The 25,055-nt window shown below is 41.7% G+C and overlaps 1 protein-coding gene across 10 annotated transcripts in view; it reads right to left on the reverse strand.

The window, feature by feature from the left end:
* Positions 1-22,811, reverse strand: part of LOC111568898 (EMAP like 6) — a 43,818-nt gene extending 21,007 nt beyond the window's left edge. For 2 of the 10 annotated variants that reach the window (XM_055009897.1, XM_035948419.2), the window contains exons 1-14: positions 21,483-22,809; positions 18,469-18,628; positions 18,293-18,391; positions 18,148-18,216; positions 7,074-7,259; positions 6,814-6,949; positions 3,972-4,173; positions 3,756-3,893; positions 2,291-2,547; positions 1,771-1,980; positions 1,419-1,586; positions 1,130-1,236; positions 955-1,055; positions 46-232 (exon numbers count right to left, since the gene is read on the reverse strand). In XM_055009897.1, coding sequence (XP_054865872.1) covers positions 46-232; positions 955-1,055; positions 1,130-1,236; positions 1,419-1,586; positions 1,771-1,980; positions 2,291-2,547; positions 3,756-3,893; positions 3,972-4,173; positions 6,814-6,949; positions 7,074-7,259; positions 18,148-18,216; positions 18,293-18,391; positions 18,469-18,628; positions 21,483-21,679 — 2,217 coding nt within the window. In that variant the 5' untranslated portion in view covers positions 21,680-22,809. Of the gene's footprint in view, positions 1-45; positions 233-954; positions 1,056-1,129; positions 1,237-1,418; positions 1,587-1,770; positions 1,981-2,290; positions 2,548-3,755; positions 3,894-3,971; positions 4,174-6,813; positions 6,950-7,030; positions 7,052-7,073; positions 7,260-18,147; positions 18,217-18,292; positions 18,392-18,468; positions 18,629-21,482 lie in introns of those variants that run through there. The other 8 variants (XM_055009894.1, XM_055009895.1, XM_055009892.1 and 5 more) reach the window with 8 other exon arrangements.
* Positions 22,812-25,055: the final 2,244 nt, after the last annotated feature.

The following is a 25,055-nucleotide window of genomic DNA, read 5'->3' on the forward strand; positions in this document are numbered from 1 at the left end:
GGCAGCCCGACACAGGTGTGCCGTGCTCCGATTGGCCAACCGTACCTGAGTGGAGGCCACGTAGTCTTTGAGCGGGTGGACGGCGAGGCTGAGGATGTCGTCGTCGTGGCCGAGATAAAACCTCTGACTGTGCTGCAGCCGGTTGTAGACGACGGCGACAGCGGCCACATGGTACACCACCTCACCTGTCTGACTGTAGAAGAGGTTGTTACGGCAGTCGAAGCCCCGGTACCTGGAACACACAGGTGGACACTGGAATGAGTTTGGTCAGGAGTCAAACTCATTCTAGTTTAGGGTTCATACATCCCAGTCTGATCTCCAGTGGACCAGTAAAACCACAGCATAACCTATAAATAACCACAACTCCTAATGCTTCCTCTGGTTTACTGCAAAAAAATTCATATTTAAGGAATTATCGTTTCACTAAACTTCACGAACAACCTGAAATTTATCAAGAAAAATAAATTCAGTTTCATCAACATTCAGCCTCAGTTTATCATTTCCACATTACAACTTCCAGATCACAGAGTGTCGACACAGGAACACAACATTTAGTCATCTGGAACTGAACCATCGAGGATTTACTTTAAAAAAGAGAAAAAACAACAAAAACAAGTCAAAATATCACAAAAATTAAACACAAAACAACAAAAATGAGACAAACGACACAAAACAAAACAAAAAAAAGAAAAAGTTACAAAGCGGCAAAAAAATGGACAAACGAGAAATACGAGACACAAAATGAATAAAGCAAAACACAAAATGACAAAAACTTGAGACAAACAAAGTCAGTTAGAAAAAGACACAAAACAACCATAACAAGACACAAAACAACAATAACAAGACACAAAACGACAAAAACGAGACGCAAAGTGACAAAAACAAGGCGACACGAAACAAACCAAAAAAGAGATAAGACAGATCAGCATTAGTGGTTTAGGGTTTGGTTTTTACCCGTGAACAAACTGCAGACGGAGGCCTTCATCCGGAGCTTTCTGCCGCTTTAGGGAGCCAATCAGCTTTTTCCTGAGCTGCGGCAGGTCCTCCTTGTACACCTGCAGACAGACACAGGTGAGTCAGACAGTGGGCAGGACAGGTAGTCTGGTGACGGCGTCTGTTTCCTGGTCACCTGACGCTCGTAGCTGGTCTGAGCTTCCTGCTCGATGTCCGAATCCAGCTCCGGGACGTCCGACACATCCGAGTCCGACTCGCCGCTGTTGGAGTCGGCGTAGCCCTCTGGAGAAACACAACATCTCACTGAGTGACAAACGGAGGATTAAGAGGAGATTCAGAAGATAAACTAAACAGAATATCTCACTGAGTGACTGTTGTAGTCTGGGGTAACACATGGAGGTTTAAAGATCACACATGGACCAGTAGGAACTTGTTTGTGGTTCACTGGTAGACCTCTACATTACCTTGGAGGAGCGGTTCTAGGACTCCGTTCATGACTCCTTCAGGCAGGAACCTCCACTGGAAAACGGCGTGGTCGGCGCCGCCGGTGCTGATGACCCACTGCAGATCATTGGACCAGCGAACGCTGGTCACGTGGGCGGAGTGGCCGATGTACTTCTTAAATTTGGCTCCTGTTGGAGGAAGACGATCATCGGCGGCCTTTAGAAGACAAGTCAGGATCATCTGGTTCCTTAGGAAGAAATAAATCTATTCCAACACCTGGAAGGAGCTAAAGCTGTCCTAAAGCTCAAAGAATCAGAACTAAACTTCCTCAGAGGAGTTCCTGCGACACTAAGAATGTTCCGGATCACTGACCTTTCTTCAGGCAGGGGAACCTGAACAGTTTGACGAGGCCGAGGTCATCTCCGGTTACCAGCACGGCGCTGCTGTAGTTGGCGTCCACCGAGTTCACTGAGGTGACGGTCGAGTATTTGGGCCAGATGCCGTTCGCCTCCGGCCCGACGACACCTGTCCAGGTCATCCAGTGGATCCCCTTCGCCTCCTCCTTAGGAACCAGCTTTCCCGCTGCACAAACACCAAGCAGGCAAGTGAATTCCACAACTAGACAGGTGAGTCCCAAGACTAGACAGGTAAATTGGAAGTCTAGACAGGTGAGTATGATGTCTAGACATGTAACAAGTCTAGTTGTAATCCTGTATGGATAAGTTCCAAGTCTTTCCTGAAGGCAGGTAAGCTCCAAATCTTGTCCCAGGTCAAGTCCCCATTCTAGACAGGTAACAGATTTCAAGTCTGGTTTCGAGTCTGTACAGGTGAGTCAAAGGACTAGTCTGAGGTCTAGTCCCAGGTGCAGACAGGTGCACCCTCTGCCCGGTACCTGGCATCCGGTAGAAGAGTCTTTCTCCGGCTCCGTCGTTGGTCTGCAGGAAGCGGCTGTCGACGGACCAGTCCAGGTGAGTTATGAAGGAGGCGGAGCGACTGCACTCCCCCACCTTCTTGTAGCGCTGAGCCACGGCGTAGACGTCCACCAGCCCGTCGTTAGATCCCGCCGCCAGGTAGGAACCGTCGGGAGAGAACTTCAGCTCGTGGATCACCTCCTTCCTGTCCTTGATGTGGACGACCTCCGTCATATCCCTGCAGAGAAGATTGATTAGCTCCAGGTCCTGAGAACATCTAGAGGTTAAATCTGGAAATGATGGACTGGTTGTGGAGTTCCTCAGAGCCCGAGAACATTTAACATTTATACGCCTTGCCATACGTCTGTGGAGGTTCTTAGTCACCCAGGTCCTTGGAATCGTAGAAGGACCTTTCTAGAAGCTCCTACCATCTCCTCATCGTGTAGATTTTTTTCTATCTCCATGTTTCCTCTCCAGATTTTTCCTCTCTACTTGTTGATCGCTTTGGTCATTTTGTGTCTCGTTTTGGTTATTTTGTGTCTCGCTTCGGGCGTTTTGTGTCTCGTTTTGGTCATTTTGTGATTTGTTTTGTGTCTCGTTTTGGTTGTTTTATGCCTTGTTTTGTGCCTCATTTTGGTCGTTTTTGTCATTTTGCGTCCAGTTTCAGTCGTTTTGGTTGTTTTGTGTCTCGTTTTGGTTGTTTTGTGTCTCATTTTGCTCATTTTTTTCATTTTGCGTCTCGTTTTTGTCATTTTGCGTCTAGTTTTGTTCGTTTTGTGTCTCGTTTTGGTTGTTTTGCGTCTTGTTTTGGTCATTTTGTGTCTCGTTTTGGTCGTTTTGTGTCTCGTTTTGGTCGTTTTTGGTGCTTTGTGTCTAGTTTTGGTCGTTTTTGTTGTTTTGCGTCAGTTTTGGTCATTTTGCGTCTTGTTTTGTGTCAGGTCTGTCTGCATTAATGGTTTGTTCCACAGGACCTTCCCAGTCCTTGTCCCTGTAATCTTTCTGACAACGCTGCAGTAAGTTTCTGAGAGATACTGACTCTGTGGTCTCGGCTACTTTATGCTAATCAGAGGCGTCCAGCTGTGACTCGACCTCTGGAAATTTCTGACAAACTGTTAAAGATGTTGTTCTCAAGCCTGTTTTAACCCAACTAAAGGTGAAGCTGACTTCTAGTCTCAGAGATAGTCCCTAGAATCCACATGAACGGGTGAAAACAGGCCAGATGCACTCAAGTTTTTTACCAATAATTTAAAACATTTGTTGAAATGAGCCTCCTGGTTTAGCAGCTAATGGATCTACTTTCAGCCAGTCGTCTGGTCAAACTAACCAGCAGGAGGGTCGTCATGAGGAAGGTCACCTGACTCCTAACTAACCAGCTGATTGGTCGTCATGAAGAAGGTCACCCGACTCCTAATTAACCAGCTGATTGGTCGTCAAGAGGAAGGTCACCTGACTCGCAGCACCGTGAACGATCCGTCTTTCATGCCCAGAGCCAGCTGAGAGCCGTCGTTGTTGAAGGAAACACTTCGGACTGACTCTTCCATGTTACAGCGAGCCAGCAGGGTGTGGTCAGGTAGACTCCACAGCCTGAGGGGGACAGGTGAGACAGACAGGTGAGACAGACAGGTGAGACTGACAGGTGAGGTGTTGGTGGGTCAGACCGACCTGACGGAGCGGTCGTCACTCCCGGTAACAGCGACCGGCTGTTTGGGGTGTAGGTCCAGCGCCCACAGCTCGCCCTCGCTGTGACCCTGCATCAGCAGAACCGGTTTGTCCCGGTCTCGGACCATCACCTCGAAGATCTCGCTGTCCTGAGTCCCGGCCAGAATACGGTCGGCCTTCCAGCAGACGCTGCGGATCGACAGACCTGAAACACACGGAGACACACCTGAACGAGACACCTGAATGAGACACACCTGAACGAGGCACACCTGAACGAGACACACCTGAACGAGTCACCTGAAAAAGACACACCTGAAGGAGGCACACCTGAACAAGACACCTGAACGAGTCACCTGAACAAGACACACCTGAAGGAGGCACACCTGAACAAGACATCTGAACGAGACACTTGAACAAGACACACCTGAACGAGACACACCTGAACGAGGCACACCTGAACGAGACACACTGAACAAGATACCTCAATGAGAAACACCTGAGGGGCTGCAGGTATTTCTATCGTTTTGTGTCTTGTTCTCTGTCTCGTTTTTGTCGTTTTGTCTCATTGTCGTTTTGTGTCTCGTTTTTGTCGTTTTGTGTCTCGTTTTTGTCATTTTGTGTCCCGTTTTTGTCGTTTTGTGTCTCGTTTCTGTTGTTTTGTGTCTCATTTTTGTTGTTTTGTGTCTCATTTTTGATGTTTTGTGTCTTGTTCTTATCGTTGTCTGTCTCATTTTTGTCTTTTCTGTCTTGCTTTAGTCGTTTTGTCTCATTTTTGTCGTTTTGTGTCTCGTTTTTGTCATTTTGTGTCTCGTTTTTGTCGTTTTGTGTCTCGTTTTTGTCATTTTGTGTCTCGTTTTTGTCTTTTCTGTCTTGTTTTTGCTGCTGTCTGTCTTGCTTTTGTCATTTTGTGTCCAGTTTTTGTCGTTTTGTGTCTCGTCTTTGTCATTCTGTGTCTCGTTTTTGTCTTTTCTGTCTTGTTTTTGCTGCTGTCTGTCTTGCTTTTGTCGTTTTGTGTCCCGTTTTTGCCATTTTGTGTCTCGTTTCCGTTTTCTCTCGTTTTTGTTGTTTTGTCTCGTTTTTGTCATTTTGTGTCTCGTTATTGTCATTTTGTGTCTCGTTTTTGTCTTTTCTGTCTTGTTTTTGCTGCTGTCTTGCTTTTGTCGTTTGTGTCCCGTTTTTGTTGTTTTGTATCTCGTATTTTCATTTTGTCTCGCCTGTTTTGTCTCGTTTTTGTCTTTTCTGTCTCGTTTTTGTCGTTTTGTGTCTTGTGTTTGTCGTTTTGTGTCTCATTTTTGTCTTTTCTGTCTTGTTTTTGCTGCTGTCTGTCTTGCTTTTGTCGTTTTGTGTCGTCTTTGTCATTCTGTGTCTCGTTTTTGTCTTTTCTGTCTCGTTTTTGCTGCTGTCTGTCTTACTTTTGTCATTTTGTCCCGTTTTTGTCGTTTTGTGTCTCGTTTCTGTTTTGTCTCGTTTTTGTTGTTTTGTCTCGTTTTTGTGGTTTTATGTCGTTTTTGTCGTTTTGTGTCTCGTTTTTGTCGTTTTGTGTCTCGTTGTCATTTTGTGTCTCGTTTTTGTCTTTTCTGTCTTGTTTTTGCTGCCCTCTGTCTTGCTTTTGTCATTTATGTCCCGTTTTTGTCGTTTTGTATCTTGTTTTTTTCATTTTGTCTCACCTGTTTTGTCTTGTTTTTGTCTTTTCTGTCTCGCTTTTGTTGTTTTGTGTCTCGTTTTTGTCGTTTTGTGTCTCGTTTTTGTAGTTTTGTCTCGTTTTTGTCGTTTTGTGTCTCGTTTTTGTAGTTTTGTCTCGTTTTTGTCATTTCTGTCTTGTTTTTGCTGGTCTGTCTTGCTTTTGTCATTTTGTGTCTTGTTTTTGTCATTCTGTGTCTCGTTTTTGTCTTTTCTGTCTTGTTTTTGCTGCTGTCTGTCTTGCTTTTGTCGTTTTGTGTCCCGTTTTTGTCGTTTTGCGTCTCGTTTGTTTTGTCTCATTTTTGTCGTTTTGTGTCTCGTTTTTGTTGTTTTGTGTCTCCTTTTTGTCATTTTGTGTCTCGTTTTTGTCTTTTCTGTCTTGGTTTTGTCATTTTGTGTCCCGTTCTTGCCATTTTGTGTCTCGTTTCTGTTTTGTCTCGTTTTTGTTGTTTTGTCTCGTTTTTGTCGTTTTGTGTCTCGTTTTTGTGGTTTTGTGTCCCGTTTTTGTCATTTTGTGTCTCGTTTTTGTCATTTTGTGTCTCATATTTGTCTTTTCTGTCTTGTTTTTGCTGCTGTCTGTCTTGCTTTTGTCATTTGTGTCCCGTTTTTGTCATTTTGTATCTCGTTTTTGTCTTTTCTGTCTTGTTTTTGCTGCTGTCTGTCTTGGTTTTGTAATTTTGTGTCCCGTTCTTGCCATTTTGTGTCTCGTTTCTGTTTTGTCTCGTTTTTGTGGTTTTGTGTCTCGTTTTTGTGGTTTTGTGTCCCCGTTTTTGTCATTTTGTGTCTCGTTTTGGTCATTTTATGTCTCGTTTTTGTCTTTCCTGTCTTTTTTTTGCTGCTGTCTGTCTTGCTTTTGTCGTTTTGTGTCTCGTTTTTGTCATTCGGTGTCTGTCTTTTGTCTCGTTTTTTCGTTTTGTGTCATTTTAGTTGTTTTGTCTCGTTTTTGTCATTTTGTGTCTTGTTTTAGTCATTTTCTCACTCGTTTTTGTCATTTTCTGTCTTGTTTTTGTAGTTTTGTCTCGTTTTTGTCGTTTTGTCATTTTTTCTGTTTTGTTTTAGTCATTTTGTGTCTTGTTTTTGTTGTTTTCTGTCTTGTTTTTTTCATTTTCTAACTCGTTTTAGTCGTTTTCTGTCTCGTTTTTGTCGTTTTGTCATGTGACGCTACCTTTGTATCCCTGCTCGGCCTCTCTCAGGTCGATCTTGGTGATGGGTTTGAAGTCGACGTCCCACAGTCGGATGCAGCCATCTCGTCCTCCGGTGGCAAATCCTTCCTCGCAGGCATGCATGCTGAAGATCCCAGCCTGGAAATACATTTCCCATCATGCTCCTCTGCTGTCCAGGACTGAACCATCTAAAGCTTCTTTCTTGAAACTTCTCTCTACCTTCATTCATTTCATACGTTAACTTTACATCATGCATCAGTACCCCGTGAGCAGCCTGCACGGTCCTGATCAGAGTGATTCCCTTCCAGACGTAGACATCTCCGTTCAGAGCTCCGGAGTATGTCAGCTCCTCTTTGGCTGCAGAGACACACAAGATGGTCTGGAGGTCGCCTGTCTTCCCGAAGATTCCTCTCTTTGGAGTCAGAGCGTTTCCACACAGAGTCCAGAACTGCACAAACACAACGACAACAGCATCACCTGAACAGGTAGCTCCACCCTCTGGACTTGGTTTAACGACTATGAGGAGATGGTAGGAGCTTCAGGAGGAACCAGCTGGAGGTTCTGGAAGACGTTTCTGAACCTCCAGCTGGTTTCTCCTGAAGGTTTAGACACGCATTTTGTCATTTCGCGTCTTGTTTCGCTTTGTGTCTCGTTTTTGGCGTTTTATGTCTCATTTGTTTCGCTTCATGTCTCGTTTGTGTCTTTTGTGTCTTGTTTGTGTTGTTTTGTCTCGTTTTTTTGGTTTTGTGTCTCGTTTTTGTTGTTTCGTATCTAGTTATTGTCGTGTCTCTAGTTAGTTTCGTTTCGCGTGTCGTTTTTGGCATTTTTTGTCTCGTTTTTGTTGTTTCGTGTCTAGTTTTTGTCGTTTTGTGTCTAGTTTGTTTTGTTTCGCGTGTCGTTTTTGTTGTCTTGTGTCTCGTTTGTTTCGTTTCACACGTCGTTTTTGTCGTTTCGCATGTCGTTTTTTTTAGTAAGTTTTTTTCTTTTACAAACATGGAACAAACATAATGAACTGATAGACCAACAAGATAGAAAAAAAAATTCAGCTTACAAAGAGAAAACATACATCTTACAGAGACAGAATTGTATTACAACTCGATTCCCCCCCCCTTTTCTCTAAATGGTATCTAGTTACAGAAAAATTGCTTCCATTTCCTCCAATAGCATTCTCCTTTTTCTGAGGCTTGCCTCAAAGAAAAAGGTAGTCTCTCCATTGTGTATATTTTGTTTGTTATTTCAATCCAGTCCGAAACATCAGGCAGATCCACATTCAGCAATTTCTGCGTAATGGCCTTTTTGCCTGCTGCTTATAAGATTTGCAGAAGATATCTGTCCTCCTTTATTAGTCCAGTGGGCAAATTTCCAAGGTAAAACAGTGAAAAAGTCTCTTCCAAATGTAATCCTGTGATTAATTTAATATTACTAAGTACCTCTGTCCAATAAGGGGCAATCTTGGGACATTCCCAAAAAATGTGAAAGTGTCCTGCTGATTTCTGTCAACATTTCCTCCAACAGTTACCATGTTCAGAAGTTTTTGTCTGTAGAGCTTTGATTTTTGGGGTAATAAAATATCTTAATGTATTCTTCTAAGTGAACTCTCTCCATAGTTCAGGGCAAGTAGTAGTCATGATTGTTTTACAGATATTTAACCAATCCCCTTCACTTAGACCAATTCCAACCTCTTTCTCCCATCTATGTTTAATGTGCATAGTAGAGAGCTTTTTTCTAGATTGTAGGATTGCATAGACTGATGAGACCTGTTTCTTGGTAAGTTTCCCTTTGCAGGCGTCAATGAAAAGCAAAATTAAAGAGCAACTTTCATGGTTTTTGGATCTAATGTCTGCATTAAAATGATGTCTGATATCTGATGATATCTGAAAAAGTCATTTCTTTCCAAGTTATATCTTTCTGCTAATTGCTGAAAGGATTCCAATCCTTTGTCATTAGATATTTTCCAGGATGCAGTTATACCTTTACTTCATCAATATTTAAATCTATTATCATTTCTTGCTGGTGTAGAAGCGTCATCATATGCGGGCCAGCGCAGAGTCTTTGCATGCTTTTCCACTGTTTTGTCTTTAAGTTCTTTTAACCAAATATTTAATGGTGTTTTTATCCACGAGGATACTTTGGGTAAGAGTGATTGTAATAGTTGCTTGTCCCCTAGAATAGAGGGGAGAGGAATTTGGATCTCCGCTTGATCCATTTCCTTCCATCTGGCATCACATGACGGGTCACACCATGCAATCAGAATTCTAAGCAGCACAGATTTATAGTAACTTTCAAGACATGGAAGAGCTCTACCACCTTTATTTTTTGTTAATTTCAAGGTCTCAAATTTTATCCTCGGTCTGCGTTTGTCCCAAATAAAGTCTGAAATAATTTTATTCCATTCAGTAAATTGCTTGGAGGACACCTCAACTGGCAATGCCAAAAATAGATATAGTAGCTTAGGTAATATAGTCATTTTTACCAAATATATTGTATTGTGCATATTCATTGGAAGTAATAACCATCGTTCCAGATCTGATTTTATGCTGCATGTTAAGGGATCATAGTTATATTTACTAATATCTGCCAATTCTTTGGGAAGATCAACTCCTAAATATTTAATTATGTCATTGCTCCAATTGCATTTTAAACATTTTTGCATCTGTTTGTCAGGGTTATAATTAAATGTTAAAATTTGAGTTTTATGGAGATTTAACTTGTAGCCAGAGTAGTAACCAAATATGTTAAGTAAGGATAATAATGATGTCAGACTGGTATCAGGTTTAGTAAGGGTCATCAAAATATCGTCCGCATACAGACATATTTTGTACTCCGTATTGTGCATGGTGACCCCTATAATATTTTGTGATTCTCTGATGGCTTGCGCTAACGGCTCGATGAATAGTACAGAGTTGCACTCATTGCACATCCCTGTCTACAACCTCTTTTCAATGCAACAGAATTTAATAAGTCTCCGTTAATTTTTATCCTTGCTGTAGGTGAACTATACGGGGATTTTAGACACTTGATAAACTGGGTATTGAAGCCAAATCGTTTTAAAGACAAATATAGAAACTCCCATCTAAGTGGCTAAGAACCACAGATTCTGTGGACTTCATGTGATGAATGAGGTTAAGCGCTCTACGTATGTTGTCATGCTTTTGCCTATTTTTAACAAATCCTGTCTGGTCTGTATCTATCAATTCTGGAATTATATTTTCTAATCGTTTGGCCATATTGTCGTAAATATTTTATAATCTAAGTTTAGAACTGATATGGGTCTGTAGGAGCTACATTCAGTTGCATCCTTCCCTGGTTTATGTATTACAGAAATAAGGGCTTGATTCCAAGATGGTGGTATTTCTCCACCTTCAAGGACGTTTTTTGGAATTCTGTCTCATTAAGGACATTGCAATTCAGTCTCCAAACTCTTTCTTTTAGTTTTATATCTAAATGTATTTTTAGGTAGACCGCTGCGTGGTTGGAGATATCCCTAATGCCTATTTTACAATCAGTTATCCTATGCCTGTCAGAATTCAACATGAAGAAATAATCCAACCTAGAAAAGGTTGCATGGGAGTGGGAGAAAAAAGTAAACTTTTTTTGTGTGGGTGTAGGTCTCTCCATATATCAATCATACTGAGCTCTTTCAATAGTTTTTTAGCATGTACTGCCTCTGGTCACATTTTCCTCATACTGGAAGAGGAGTCCAGTGAAGGATGCAGGTGTATATTCCAGTCTCCTCCGCATATCACAACCCCTGCAATTTCAACACATAAAAAGTCTAGAACCTTTTTAGTAAATTGTACACATTAAATAATGTAACCTCTTTGTGATCAATAAAGCTTTTTACTAAAATGTATTGCCCTTCAGCATCAACAACTTGCGAGATGAATTGGAAATTTACATGGTTTGAGATAAGAATTGAGACTCCCCTAGCTTTATCTGTTTTATAAGAATAATAATAACCGATCTGGGGCGTGGTTAGCCAGCTATGGAGTAGGACGTGTTTTGGAGGAGCTCCGCACCAGCCTTTGAATTTTCTAACTAATCTTCAGAAACACCGAACTCTCTTTTGCTGGCAATTTGCCTCTGACATTGCCTACACTGGGTTGATGCCGCCCAAGAAGCCGAAATCATCTAAAAGTCGTGAGAAGTTAGATAAACTTGAAGAAGACACGGACAGCGAGCTAGCCATCATGGCTAACCAGCGCGTGTTGGCTGACAAGCTGGCCCCGGAGGATACAGACGCAGATGCTAACCCTTCTCCATCTGACCTTATGCAGGCGATAGTTAGCTTGCAGTCATCAGTGGATAATAAATTTACTGTCATCTCAGCCAAGATTACTGCCATGCAGACAACTCTGTCCTCGATATTTGGGAAGATAAATGATATTGAGGAGTCTGTGAACGACCACGAGGCCAGAATAACGGAGTTGGAGTCACTTTATAACTCGCTTCAAAGAGGACAGGATTTGCATAACAAAAAACTAAATGAACTCCAATCAAGATCCAGGCGCCAGAACATAAGAATACTTGGTGTTAAAGAGGGAGCCGAGAAAGGCAGACCACTGGAGTTTGTATTGGAACTTCTTCCCAATCTTCTGGGGACTGAAAACTTTACGGGCAAAGTTATTGTTGATTGAGCGCACCGTGCACCGGGACCCAAACCGGCTGAGGGGAGCAGACCTCGGCCATTCATCGTTCGGCTGCATTATTACCAAACACGTGAGCTTATTGTGAGGCTCGCGGCAAAGAAGGGCCCTTTACAACATGACGGAGCCAAAGTTTTCATCTTTCCAGATCTGTCCCAGGATGTGGTTGCTCGGCGTAAGGAGTTTGATAAGGTACGCAAGCGATGCAGAGAAGCCAATCTACGCTACGGTTTTCTTCACCCAGCTTGGTTTGTTATGACTTTGGACGGGGACACTCACACTTTCGACAAGCCGGAAGAGGCAATGAAGGTCCTTGATCAGAAGCTACCGTGATATGAACATGGACATTACTGAGTAGAGATGCTCAGAAAGTGTTGGCTCAGGTATTGTTCTTATTTTCTTACTGTTATATTGTTCGCATTTTTTTTCTGAATACGTGCATCTGTTTATATGTTCCAACATTATTGCAGTTCTGGTCATGTTAAGACAGATTTGTGTGTATATTTATGCATATGTGCATGTATGTTTATGTGTGTGTATGTGTATATGTGTATATATATATATATATATATATATATATATATTATATATATATATATATATATTTATATATATATATATATATATATATATATATATAAATAATCTTACCAAACTTGGATAGTTCTAATATTATTATAGCAGGGGATATGAATTTGGTCTTGGACACTCATTTGGCTAAAAGCTCTACAAGTCACTCTCATCAGTCAAAATGTAGTCAGGTTTTAAAAAATACTGTAAAAGATTTGAACGTTGTAGATGCTTGGCGACTGTTATATCCAACAGGCAGAGCATATTCTTTTTTTTCTCCTGTTCATGGTTCATATTCCCGCATTGACTACATTTTCTTAGATTCAAAGCTGATTTCGGTCATGAGAGACATAACTTATCATCCTGTTTTGGTCTGTGACCATGGTCCAGTTTCTGTTGATCTGGATTTTGCAACTTTGGCTAATGCCGGTAGGAGAAATTGGCGATTTGATCCAACTTTACTGAAGGACGAATCCTTTCTTAAGACATTCGAAGGTCACATTTTAACTTATATAAAAGAAAATGATAAAGGTGATGTAAGTGATACAGTCCTTTGGGAAGGTTTGAAGGCGGTGATTCGGGGACATGTTATATCTTTTACTGCAGCGAAACGTAAATCCCAAGAATTGGAACTTAGAGACTTGGAATCAAATTTACAACAATTAGAACAGGTTTACCAGACTTCTCCATCGACAGACTTATTGGGCAAAATTACAAAACTGAGATGTGGCTATAATTCCTTACTTAATAAACAAGTATGTCTACAAATTACAAAATGCAAACAAAATTTTTTTGAATTCAGGGACAAGCCCCATAAGCTGCTTGCTCGATTGCTTAGAAAAACACAATCCTCACAAACAATTCTGTCAGTTAATGACGAGAATGGACATACAGTTAGCGATCCTCATGAGATAAATAAGTGCTTTAAAGACTTTTATTGTGATTTATATAGCTCAAAAAGCTCAACTAGTCAGTCAGTAATTGAAGATTTTTTGGAGAAATGTAACCTTCCTAAATTGGACGAGGCTGCTGTTGCAGACTTAGACGCTGACATTACGTTGAAAGAGATAAAAGCTGCTATTAGTCAACTCCCAAGCAGCAAAGCCCCCGGGCCAGATGGTTTTGGGGCTGAGTTTTATAAAGCTTTCTGTACAGTATTAGCTCCTCTCATTCTTCGGATGTTTAATCACTGTAAATTGTCTGGTTCACTGTCAAGCACATTATATCATGGAGTTATCTCGTTAATTCTTAAAAAGGACCGTGATCCTTTGTCTGTTTCATCTTATCGGCCAATTTCTCTTCTTTCTGTTGAGACTAAAATATTGACTAAAATACTATCAAATCGCCTCAAAGACCATATTGCAAAACTCATCCATGCAGATCAGACTGGTTTTATTCCCAAACGATATATTTATTTTAATATGCGCAGATTATTTAATTTAATTTACAACCCTGCAAGAAGTTCAGATGACTCTGTGGTTATCGCTTTAGATGCTGAGAAAGCTTTTGACCAAGTTGAATGGCCATATATGTTTGCTGTGTTATCCAGGTTTGGATTTGGTGACTCCTTCATAAATTGGATTAGAATTTTGTATAAGGAACCTACTGCTTCTGTCTTAACTAATAATAATCTCTCAGTACCGTTTCGACTACATCGTGGCACCCGTCAGGGCGATCCCATTTCTCCTTTTATTTTTGCCTTGATTCTAGAACCTCTTGCAGTTCGGATACGCCTGAATCTGGATATTTTACCAATAAGACAGGGTGGTACTTTACATAAGATTTCTGCTTATGCAGACGATGTGGTTTTATTCATAACTAAGCCAAAGACATCTCTTGATCCTCTGTTACTTTTAATCAATGAATTTGGAAGTTTTTCTGGTTATAAAATAAATTGGACGAAAAGTGAGCTTATGCCTCTGTCGGAGGGGTTAGATCTGGATTATTTGAATAGAACACCATTTAGAATTGTCACAGATAAATTCGAATGTCTTGGTATTACAGTCACACGTAAATTGTCGCAACTGCTAAAATTAAATTGGAATAAAAAAATTACTCAATTGGAGAAAAACATAGAATTTTGGAATACTTTGCGTATCTCAATGATAGGGCGAATTAATGCCATTAAAATGATTGTGCTTCCTAGATTTTTATATATTTTTCAGTCAATTCCAGTGTGCATTCCTCAGCTATATTTTCAAAGGTTGGAATCAATTATTTCATCATTTATTTGGTCAGGCAAGGTTCCTAGGATCTCTAAAAAGCATCTTATGAAAAGTAAGTCCAATGGTGGCCTCAGTCTTCCTCACTTTAAGTTATACTATATGGCCGCTCATTTAAATATTTTTTCATATTGGCGGAGATGCACTTCTGGAGTTGAACTGAATGGGCAGCCATCGTGGCTATTGATAGAACACAAATCTTGTAGTAACTCCTGTCTTCCTGCACTCCTGAATAGTCCAATTAAGGTCAAAAATACACTGTATGACAAGAATCCAATAATTCATAATTCTCTGAAAGTCTGGGACCAGCTCTTGAGGACGATTAAGGCACCTAAAATGTACTTAGATGCTCCAATATGTAACAATCATGCCTTTAAACCTGGCTTGGAAGATATGACATTTAAGACATGGCGTGAAAAGGGCATTTCTTCCCTTAAAGATTTTTATATAGATGGACATCTTGTGTCTTTTCAACAATTGCGAGTCAAATATAATCTTCCAAATTCTCATTTCATAAGATTTTTACAGGTTCGTCATTTCCTCAGAGCTGGTGTCTCACAATATGAATCTATCCCCCAGAACACAGCACTTGATAGTTTTATGTCTGTTGAACCATATACTAAAGGTGCTGTTTCTCGTTACTAGAATGTTTTATTAACCTTACAAAGCCCATCTTCCGAGGCTTTCAGGGTTCAGTGGCAGGAAGAACTGGGAGTGGACATCTCAGAGGATATTTGGCAAGATTGTATTAAGAACACATATTGTAGTTCCATTAATGCCAGGCATACTCTTATCCAGTTTAAGGTTGTTAATAGATTATACCTTTCCCCCACTAAGTTAAAAAAGATCTACCAGAATGCCTCAGATATATGTATCAAATGCTCAACAGATCAAGGAACATTGTCCCATCTTTTCTTTTTCTGTCATAAATTACAACCATTCTGGAGTTGTATGTTTGAATTCCTCACTAAAGCTATTGGTAGGACTGTACCATGCACTCCCCTCACTGTTTTGTTTGGTGTGACTGACTTGGACTGGGGAAGAAATAAGAATGAAGTACAAGTTATATCACTGTGTACATTATTGGCCAGGAAGATGATATTGCTGTGTTGGAAGTCTGACAAACCTCCTTCTTTTGAAATGTGGCTAAAAGAATTGGGAAATGTATTGCACTTAGAGAAAATTAGATACTTGTTAGCTAATCGATTAAGTTTATTTTTCAAAATTTGGCAACCAGTCATTAGTATGTTGGACAATGTTAAGTAACTCAGACTCTTGTTATTCTTGTTTTTATTTTTAATTTCTGATCCTCCCTCAACAATATAGATGTGCACCTGTGATATCGCCACCTGTTTTTGTTGTTCTGTTAAATTAAAATAATAAAAATATATTTTAAAAAAAAGAATAACCATGTTGAAACCATTGTTTTCAGCTTTTCATGTTTGTTGTTTGAAAGATGTGTTTCTGTCAAAATATGACATCCTGCTTTTCACGCTTCATCTTAGCTATGGTTTTACTCCTCTTTACAGGATTGTGTAAGCCATTTACGTTAAGGGTAATAAAATTATATTTCTGTCTAGACATTTTACTTTCAAAAAATAATACAATTGTTGCCAGGATTAAACAATCAAAATAAAAACTGAAAAATGTCGGTCTATCTAATGAACAATAGGAACAGATAACAAAATAAAACAAAAATGACTTCCAAATGTAAAGTGCATTATCCACTTCTGAATTGAGAGAGAAATCCTTTGAAACCAAAGGAGTCACTCTCAGTGCGAGCCATGAACTCTGATCTGTGTCAAACAGAGCAGCTCGCATAGGAGGAAAAACAAGCATGCATTTCCCAGCAAAAGGGTCAAGATTACGAATGTAGTTGAGGAATGACTAATACATTAACACTCAATGATAATCAGGAAAGTGTAAACCTTAATTGGTGCCATCTTCGTTGCGTTGGAAATCTTTCAACCTTTCCTGAATGTGCTTAATTCTTTCCCGTTTACGTCGTGAGGTGCCAGCATTTTGCCACGCAGACTGTGCCGTCTTCATTCCAGATGACTCCCGGTGCTTTGTTATCTGAAAGGTTTCTGCGTCAATCAGTCCTCTCCTCTTCAGGTCAGCCGCGGTATCTTGGGCGTCTTTGTAAACCACCGGTCCGGTTTGATAATGGACTCGGAGTCAAGTCCATTATCAGCATCTGGAAACACACTTCTTTCTCTTTCAGTGTCTTTCTGATGGGGGCATATGCCTTCCTCTTGGCCAGGGTATCCCTGGTATAATCTTGCTCAAAGAAAATGCGTCTTCCTTGGAACTGGATGTCCTTTTTGCTCCATGCAGAACGAAGCACGCGTTCCTTGGTTTTAAACTCCAGAAAGCAGAGGATGATGGATCTCGGGTTGGCACTTTGGGGAGGTTTGATAGCGAATGAACGGTGGCATCTTTGTATTCCGAGGGTGGTGTCGAGGAGAGCAAGCTCCGCTTTAATAAAATTTTCCACAAATCCAAGAATATCATCCTTTTCGGCCCCTTCTTCAATGCCGTGAATCCTTGTATTGTTTCTCCGTTGAGCGTGCCTCCAAGTCCTCGAGCTGTGCCTGGAGATTTTCCTGTAGTTCAAGAGTGTGGGACAGCACTTCTCTTGCATCTGCGCTGAAGGTCTCCATTTCCGTGACTCTGAGCTCGGCCTCTTCCACCCGGCTAGTCACATCCTTGATGTCGGTTTCAATCGCACTGAGTCGGTTGTTCATTTCTCCTCTGATGTCGCTAAGCTCTCTTTTAAGCTGACCGGTGGCTTCAGAGAGCTCCTTCGTAATGTCCATACGTACTTTTTGTATTTCGGTGATGATGCTAACCCTCATAGCCTCCATGCTATCGGCTAGTAGCTTGCTATCACACATGTTGCTGTCTTCACTATCACTCAGTGATACCGTGTTTTCTTCAATAGTCGCTGGTGTCTTTCTTCTCTTTTTATGTCTAGATCCCCCTGGCATTCTTTTGAACAACTTTCTGTACAGTAAAATACTGTAAAAACCCAAAGGGGAGTAAGATCCGCTGGGAGATGATGATTTATGTGGCCGCTTGCCCTTCCGCCATTTCCGGAAGTCCTCTCGTTTTTGTTGTTTTGTGTCTTGTTTGTGTCTTTTCGCGTCTCGTTTTTGTCGTTTCGTGTCTCATTTTTGTCATTTCGCGTCTCGTTTTTGTTGTTTCGCGTCTCGTTTTTGTTGTTTCGCAGCTCGTTTTTGGCATTTCGTGTCTCGTTTTTGGCATTTCGCGTCTCGTTTTTGGCGTTTCACGTCTTGTTTTTGTTGTTTTGCGTCTCGTTTTTGTTGTTTTGCGTCTCGTTTTTGTCATTTTGTGATTTGTTTTTGGTCTAATTTTCGTCATTCTGAATGTGAATAATTCCAGCTGTAGAAAGATGTTTCCACCATGCTGAATGGATTTCCAACTACTGCTCCTCTGTTCTCTGTTTCTGCTGCTTTTATTTCATTGGTTTTACTCATATTAATTTTTAGCAAGTTCTGGAACATTTAAAATCATTTTCTTAACGATTTTCCCCAGATTTATGTTGTTTTAAAACAATTTTAAATGAAATTTTTGCACTTTTTTGCACAAATTTATGCCATTATGGACAAATTTGGATGTTTTTTTAAATGATTGTGGACAGGCTTATGCCATTTTTGACTATTTTATTTATTTTGAGCGAGTTTATGTAATTTCAGACAGTTTGAGTCATTTTTGGCCATTTTACATGGATTTTGCACACAATTATGTCAGCTTGTCTCATGTTTGGACCATTGTTGTCTCTAAATCAGAAACAGATGAAGAACAAAGCCGTCACACAGAGCTCAGCAGGTGACAGGTGACATCACGGGTCACGTGATGCTGGAGGTGGTCTCACCTTGATGTGCTTGACTCCACAGCTGACCAGCCGGCTGGCCTGGAGCGGATCCCAGCAGACGTCAAAGATCTGAGGGGACACAGAGAGTGAGACGCTGCTGCAGAGCTCCAGATACCTGCACAGGTGAGCCCATCAATGGCCTTACTCTGTCCGAGTGTCCGGTCGCCGTGGCGAGGACTCGTCCTCTCCTCCAATCCCAAATGCATAGCGTGTTCTTGGCGTCTAGGCCGACCGAGGCCAGTCGCTACAGCAACAGAAACAAGACAGTTATTTCCCCAGGTGTAGCTCCGCCCACCGTGCTTTCTGGTGTCTATGTCTCACCTGTCCGTCTGAGTCAAAGGCCAGACAGGCAACTCCGTGGGTGTGGACATCCCTCAGGATGGACACCGTCTGCATGGCATAGGTGTCCCAGATACAGATGAACGGGTCCTTACCCACCTGACCCGTCGCCACCTGGATCTTATCTGGATGGATGGCCAGGCTGGCAGACAGACACACAGGTTACAGACAGACGGGTTACAGACAGATAGACAGGCAGGTGTTTCAGACTGATGCTTCATGATAACACTACTAACAGTAATACATCTTCCTGCCACCAGAGGCAGCACTGAGCATGCTCAGACCCCTGTGTGTGATTGGTGGACAGGCTTGAACCAGCAGAAACTGTGCCTGCTGTGTCATCACTGTGACGTCATCAGTCAGGGTGACCTCACAGTAACAGCTGCTGACACAGCCGCGTGCTACGCTGTGATTGGCTGACGGACAGCTGCATCTGACACGCACCGACAAACACACATTATATGTTCAGCAACACGCCTCGGGCTTGGTGTGAAGAAACACCACAGGACTGACAGTTTTTATTGTTGTTTATGAGTAAACAAAGACTCTGATTGGATCCACACCTGTTCACTTTTAAAGCAGCAGAATCAATCAGTCTAGAGGCTCTGAACTGTCCAATGGGATCACTGCAGGTGTATGATGATGACATCAGAATGCAGCAGAACCAATCAGAGTCTAGAGGCTCTGAACACGTCCCAGTCAGGTTTAGAGAGTTTTGCTTTCAGCCTGTATGAGGGAACCAGATGGACCATGACGTGGTCCGGTGCATCCTGGGATGGTAGAACTGCTGACTGTACTGTAACTGATCCAAAACATTGTCCTCTCTGGTGGACTTAATAAACTGTCTGTCTTTAGGAGCGTGGGGGGTGAGGATACCTTAGTTACAGTCACTGAGGATAATACCTAAGAGTCTGGGGATGTGGATCTGGTCCTGGAACCTTCATGTTGGCCTGTAAGCACCAACCGGTTTGAACGAGGCAAACTCGGGGGAGTCAAAAGGTTTGCAGCTGATTCTCTGACTCTTACCGTTCTTAGAGTTTTGAATGTCGATCCGGTACCGATCCACACGACCACATAAAGCATAAAACAGAAGAAAAGTCTCTGTTTGTATCCACTAGAAGCTGAAGTTGGTCCAGTTTGTTGCCCAAGCAAACACCGGTCGGAGAGAAACATCCCTGGAAGCATCATGAACCGGAGTGTTTACCTCCTCCAACATTTCCCTGGTGAGCAAAGGTGAGCGAACCTTTGACGTCAAGCAGTTCCACTGATGCAGCAAGAAAAGAAATAAATCTCCTGGTGTTGTTTTCCTGAAGTTAAGAAGCTCTTCTTGGTGAAAGAGCACCGAGGAGCAGAACACAACACAAAGTCCAAGAACCAAACAAGACAAAGCGGAGCGCACCGATCCAGTCAACCGGTCCTTTAATGGTTTAAAATTGCTGTGGTCCGGAGTGTCCACTAGATCCGTTTTTCCTACATGTAAAGGCACCGCATCTGAAAATCACACAGATGGTTGGGCGGTCACCAGACCAGACTAGAGGTCACATGACAGCACTTTCAGCTTGACAGTCCGGCTGATGCGTCGGTCGCAAACTTTCACTTTTATTAGGAAAACAGTTCAGTGAAAAGTATTTCTGAAAGCATTTGAGGTGAGAAATAAGCAGCTCAATCTGTCTTGGTTTTAGTTCACTGATGGCTAGCTTAGAAGTTTGACCAAAGTTTCACGATGCGTGGGATCTCGGCACGCCGCACTGAATTTGCATAAAGTAGATTTAAATCTGAAGGGTCGTGAAATTCTTAGAAGTCAACCTGAGAAACAAAGATCTGTTTCCTGTTTGTCATTTTTCTGTTGATGAAATATTTCACATTCTTATAAACTCGATCCTGAATGTTCTTTCTAAATGTCCGATTTTTTTAAAAAAACTAATCAATTGGCGATTGTTGATTGGATTGAGTCCAAGGACTCCAAGTCCGAGTCCATGATTCTCTGCCGGAAAGAGGTGGTTTAGACATCTGATTCAGATCCTCCAGGGAGGTTTTCCGAACACGTCCGCATGGGAGAAGACCCCGGGGCAGACCCAGAACCCACTGGAGGAATTATATATCTCATCTGGCCTGGGAACGCCTCGGGATCTCCCAGGAAGAGCTGGAAAGTGTTGCTGGGAGGAGGAATGTCTGGAATGACCTGCTTCATCTGCTGCCTCCACGACCCGACCCCGGATAAGAGGAAGAAGATGGATGGATGGATGGATGGATGGGTGGATGATGGATGGATGGAAGATGGATGGGTGGATGATGGATGGATGAGGGATGGATGATGGATGGGTGGATGATGGATGGATGATGATGGATGGATGATGGATGGATGATGATGGATGAATGATGGATGGATGATGGATGGAAGATGGATGGAAGATGGATGGATGATGGATGGATGGATGATGGATGGAAGATGGATGGAAGATGGATGGATGATGGATGGATGATGGATGGATAATAATGGATGGATGATGGATGGACGGATGGATAATGGATGGATGATGATGGATGGATGGAAGATGGATGGATGGATGATGGATGGATGATGATGGATGGAAGATGGATGGATGGGTGGATGGATGATGGATGGATGATGGATAATAATGGATGGATGATGGACGGATGGATTATGGATGATGGACAGATGGATTATGGATGATGATGGATGGATGATGGATGGGTGGATGGATGGATGATGGATGGATGGTGGATGGATGGATAAATGGATGGGTGATGGATGGAGATTTAAATCTGAACGGTCGTGAGATTCGTAGCAGTGAATCTGAGAAACAGATCTGTTTCCTGTTAATTCGTTGTTTTTCTGTTGATGAAATATTTCACATTCTTATAAACTCGATCCTGAACGTTCTCTCTAAAACTAATCGATTGGCGGTTGTTGATCAGATCGATAGCTAATCGATCGGACTTGTTTGGTCCGACATCAAGCCCCGCCCACTCACCTGATGATGTCATCGTTGTGTCCCAGGTAGAACTTCTGGGTGTGATCCCGGGTGTTGTAGACCACGCCCACGCCGGCCACGAAGTACACCAGCTCCTTGCCGGCCGTGTAGAACAGGTTGTTGCGGCACTGATGTCCTCGGTAGCCGTGGATCCACTCCAGCCTCAGCTGGCAGCGCGGCGCCGTTTTATCCGACATGGCGGCTCACAGTCCGGTCAGTCTGCCGCCGCTAACGCCACCGGGAGCAGTAGTGCACCACTGTAGTCCCTTTAACAGCCCAACAGCCGAGCACACTTCCCATAATTCCAGACTGCAGCCTCAGCGCTGCTAGCTAACGTTAGTTGAGGAGCAGGAAGTTCATGGAGCTGCTTCAGGAAGTGAATGAATTATTAGTTTACAGGGAATTATTTCATCAAACTTCATCAGCTAGCAATTATTTATACAAAATAAAATCAGAAACAGCTTTTTGTAGATTTGTTGAATATTACAACTTTTAGGGACGATATCTGAAGAATATTTTAGTTTTTATCCTTTTAGAAAATTTCCTGCACGGCTTAAAACGGTTCAATAATTAATGCTAATGATTAGAAATGTACGTAATATTTCTCACTTTACAGATTTCATTTAGATTTTAGTTCATAAAAAGTTTTAAAAACAGATAAAAACATAAACCCAATAAACTAACAGATGTTTTAGTTTTTATTTGTTTATAAAGTTTTTTTTTTTTTACTACATTTCTAATTTACTGGGTAGTTTTACACACAAACACGTTTTTATTTTAAATATTACTGTAAAAACAGACTTTATGGCAGAAATGTTATTTAAAGTTAATTTTAATAAATTACAGAAGAATAAATAAATTACTAAAACTCCATAAATGACAACAATAATGTCATTATTTTAATTATTTAAAATAGATTTTTCTGACCGAACCTGCAGGTCCGCAGATAAGACGACGGTACCGACCCGTTTCCAGGACCAGGACCCTCCCGGTGTCGGTCCGGAGGGTCAGCCTGCTGCCTCCATCCGGTAATAAAATTAACGGATTTATCTCCAGCACCGGAGGACGGAGGCAAAAATCTCAGAAATCCCTCCGCCGTCTGTTCGCGGTTTCAGGCTGAAATCCGGAGATTACCGCGCAGATTTGTGGTCGTCGCTCCGCAGCCAGAAGGGGACGAACACGCCCGAACCGTCCGACACCGAGCCGTAGCTGCAGCGGCAGGCCGGCGGACACACACCCGCTGTGGCTTTCAAACCGCCCGGAGAACCGAAAAACGGTGCAGGAGAGACGGAATATTAACGGAATCAGGATCACCGAGGGAGTCAAAATGGAGGCCATGACCGGAGCACTTCCTCCGGAGACCTTCATAATAAAACTGCTGCTGCGTTAGCGTCCGGCACCAAGGAACGGATAGAAACCAGCTTTAAGCTCTTTAATGATCATAATCAAATCATAATCAATAATGAGGGAAGTTTGTCACAAAAACAGACGTGAAAGTCTTCTTCGTTATCAGAATAAACTCTACATATGTTTAACCTGTTAAAATCCATGAAAGTAATTTTAAATAAGACCAAAACTAAGTTATTTGTTCCCTTGTTGTGTTGTAGAATAATAACAGTTCCTGTTTTGATAATTGATTATCATACATGGGAACCAGTCGGGGCCCTTTCTTCATATTTTAGAACCACTCATCTTAATAGTCACCTGATTAGTTTTATCTTGAAGGCCACGATCACCATTTCCTGTCTCATTCGCACTCACCCCCGCGTGCTTGCCGCCGCTGTCAAAGCGGCTGCACACTGAGCTGTAGCGCCGCGGTGCACGCTGGGGGCTGTAGTGTCATCCTCTCTGACTAACAGCTGGTTTCTGTCCCAGTTTAACTCCAGTTAAAACCAGTTTGGTTCAGCTTCATGTCACCATGAGTAACATTAGTGATCTTTACCTGTTAGCTAACTGGTGTTAGCATGGACCTGGAGCTAATGCTAATGTTCCTGTGTCAATAAAAAAAAGTTTATCAGAATTTAACATAAATTAGGTTTGTTTTTGCTTCTTTCACATCTTTAGCATCAGGATAATCTGTGAAACATCAAACGATAAAAAATGTTACCGAAAAACTGGAAAAACTCAGGACTGTTTCTATCAATGGCGAAAAGTAGCTGAATGTAGCTAGCTAGCTCTTCCAGCTAATGCAGTGGATAAATGGTTGCGATCAGGGCTGTGCAGAGACCTTTGGATGGGCAGGTGCTCAAAGTTAAAAGGGGGCACATGGAACACGAATTTAAAACAACATACAAAAACATACCTTACAATATAACTGGCTAAATTATAACAACCCATATTCACTATAATTGCAACATGGAGACAGTAATGCAATGATTAAGTCTCTGGACTGCTGATCAGAAGGTCAGTGGTTCAAACCCTTATGTGGCCACAATTGTTCTTAAATTTCATACCTTTTCAAGACATATACAGCATAGCCACAGATTTGCTCCACGGTGCTGATTCACAATCTGCTCTTTGTTATTTGTAGTGCTAATAATAAAGTTTAAAAAAACTAAATGATACAGAAATCATGTATTTGTGCTTTTATTCAGTTTGACTAACCACTTTGCGCAAGACAGCAAAGGCACAAAAGTTATATATTTTATATTTATGCATATTATATTTAATTTGTCTATATATACAAATGTTATAAACAAGCACTGATATCTTTAAATGAGAGGTTGAGAAACTCACAATTCAAATTCTTCTTATTATTATTGTTACTGTATTTATACTACAATAGTCCAAAATTATGTGAATATGCATGTAGGCTACATAGTTTTAGTGAAATAACATAACCTCTGCCTCCTTGCCTCTAGAAACACAGGAAACACACTGCAACTCACTGACAGTAAAATAATACATCTCTCTGATGCACTTTGCCCATGACAAAAGAAACATACAGAAACAAAAAGAAGCCTGGCAGACTTTATCCTCTCAGCACGCTGTGTGGTTAACTAGCGGCTATAGTCAGTTGATAAGAAGTGTGTGCAGAGTCACACACACACGCAGGATGCTCACTTCACTTCGTCAGTCATCTTGCAAAAATACACCGTGCACAAACGACTACCGCTGCAAAATGTCCTCACCGGACCATCAGTTGTTGATGTCCTCCCTCGGGTCTCCGGTTTCTCGACTAGCGGCGCTAGCGCTCAGATACAGGGCGTCTGGGCATGTCAGGGCAGTGAGGGACGTCTATGTAGATCATGTGACCGACCGAGGGTAGCTCTGAATTATTATTTTTATTATTTTTATTTATTTATTATTTAGGGCTTCAAATACTTCTACACACACACACACGTAACAAACAAACAAACAAAAAAACCACAGAATTAAATAAAATTAAAAAAACAACTTTGACAAAAGGGCACTTTGGGCATCAAGGGACAAAGGTGCAGGTGCTTCACCTGAAAGGTTTTGAACCTTGTTGGAAACATTTAATATGATTGAGGATGTGACGTTCTTCCTGCTGGTGAAGCTCACCTGAGAGGACAGGTGAGGTCAGCTAACTTCACACGTCACTGTTGATCC

Source organism: Amphiprion ocellaris, chromosome 4 (assembly GCF_022539595.1).
Source record: "Amphiprion ocellaris isolate individual 3 ecotype Okinawa chromosome 4, ASM2253959v1, whole genome shotgun sequence".
In the NCBI taxonomy this organism is placed as follows: Eukaryota; Metazoa; Chordata; class Actinopteri; family Pomacentridae; genus Amphiprion; species Amphiprion ocellaris.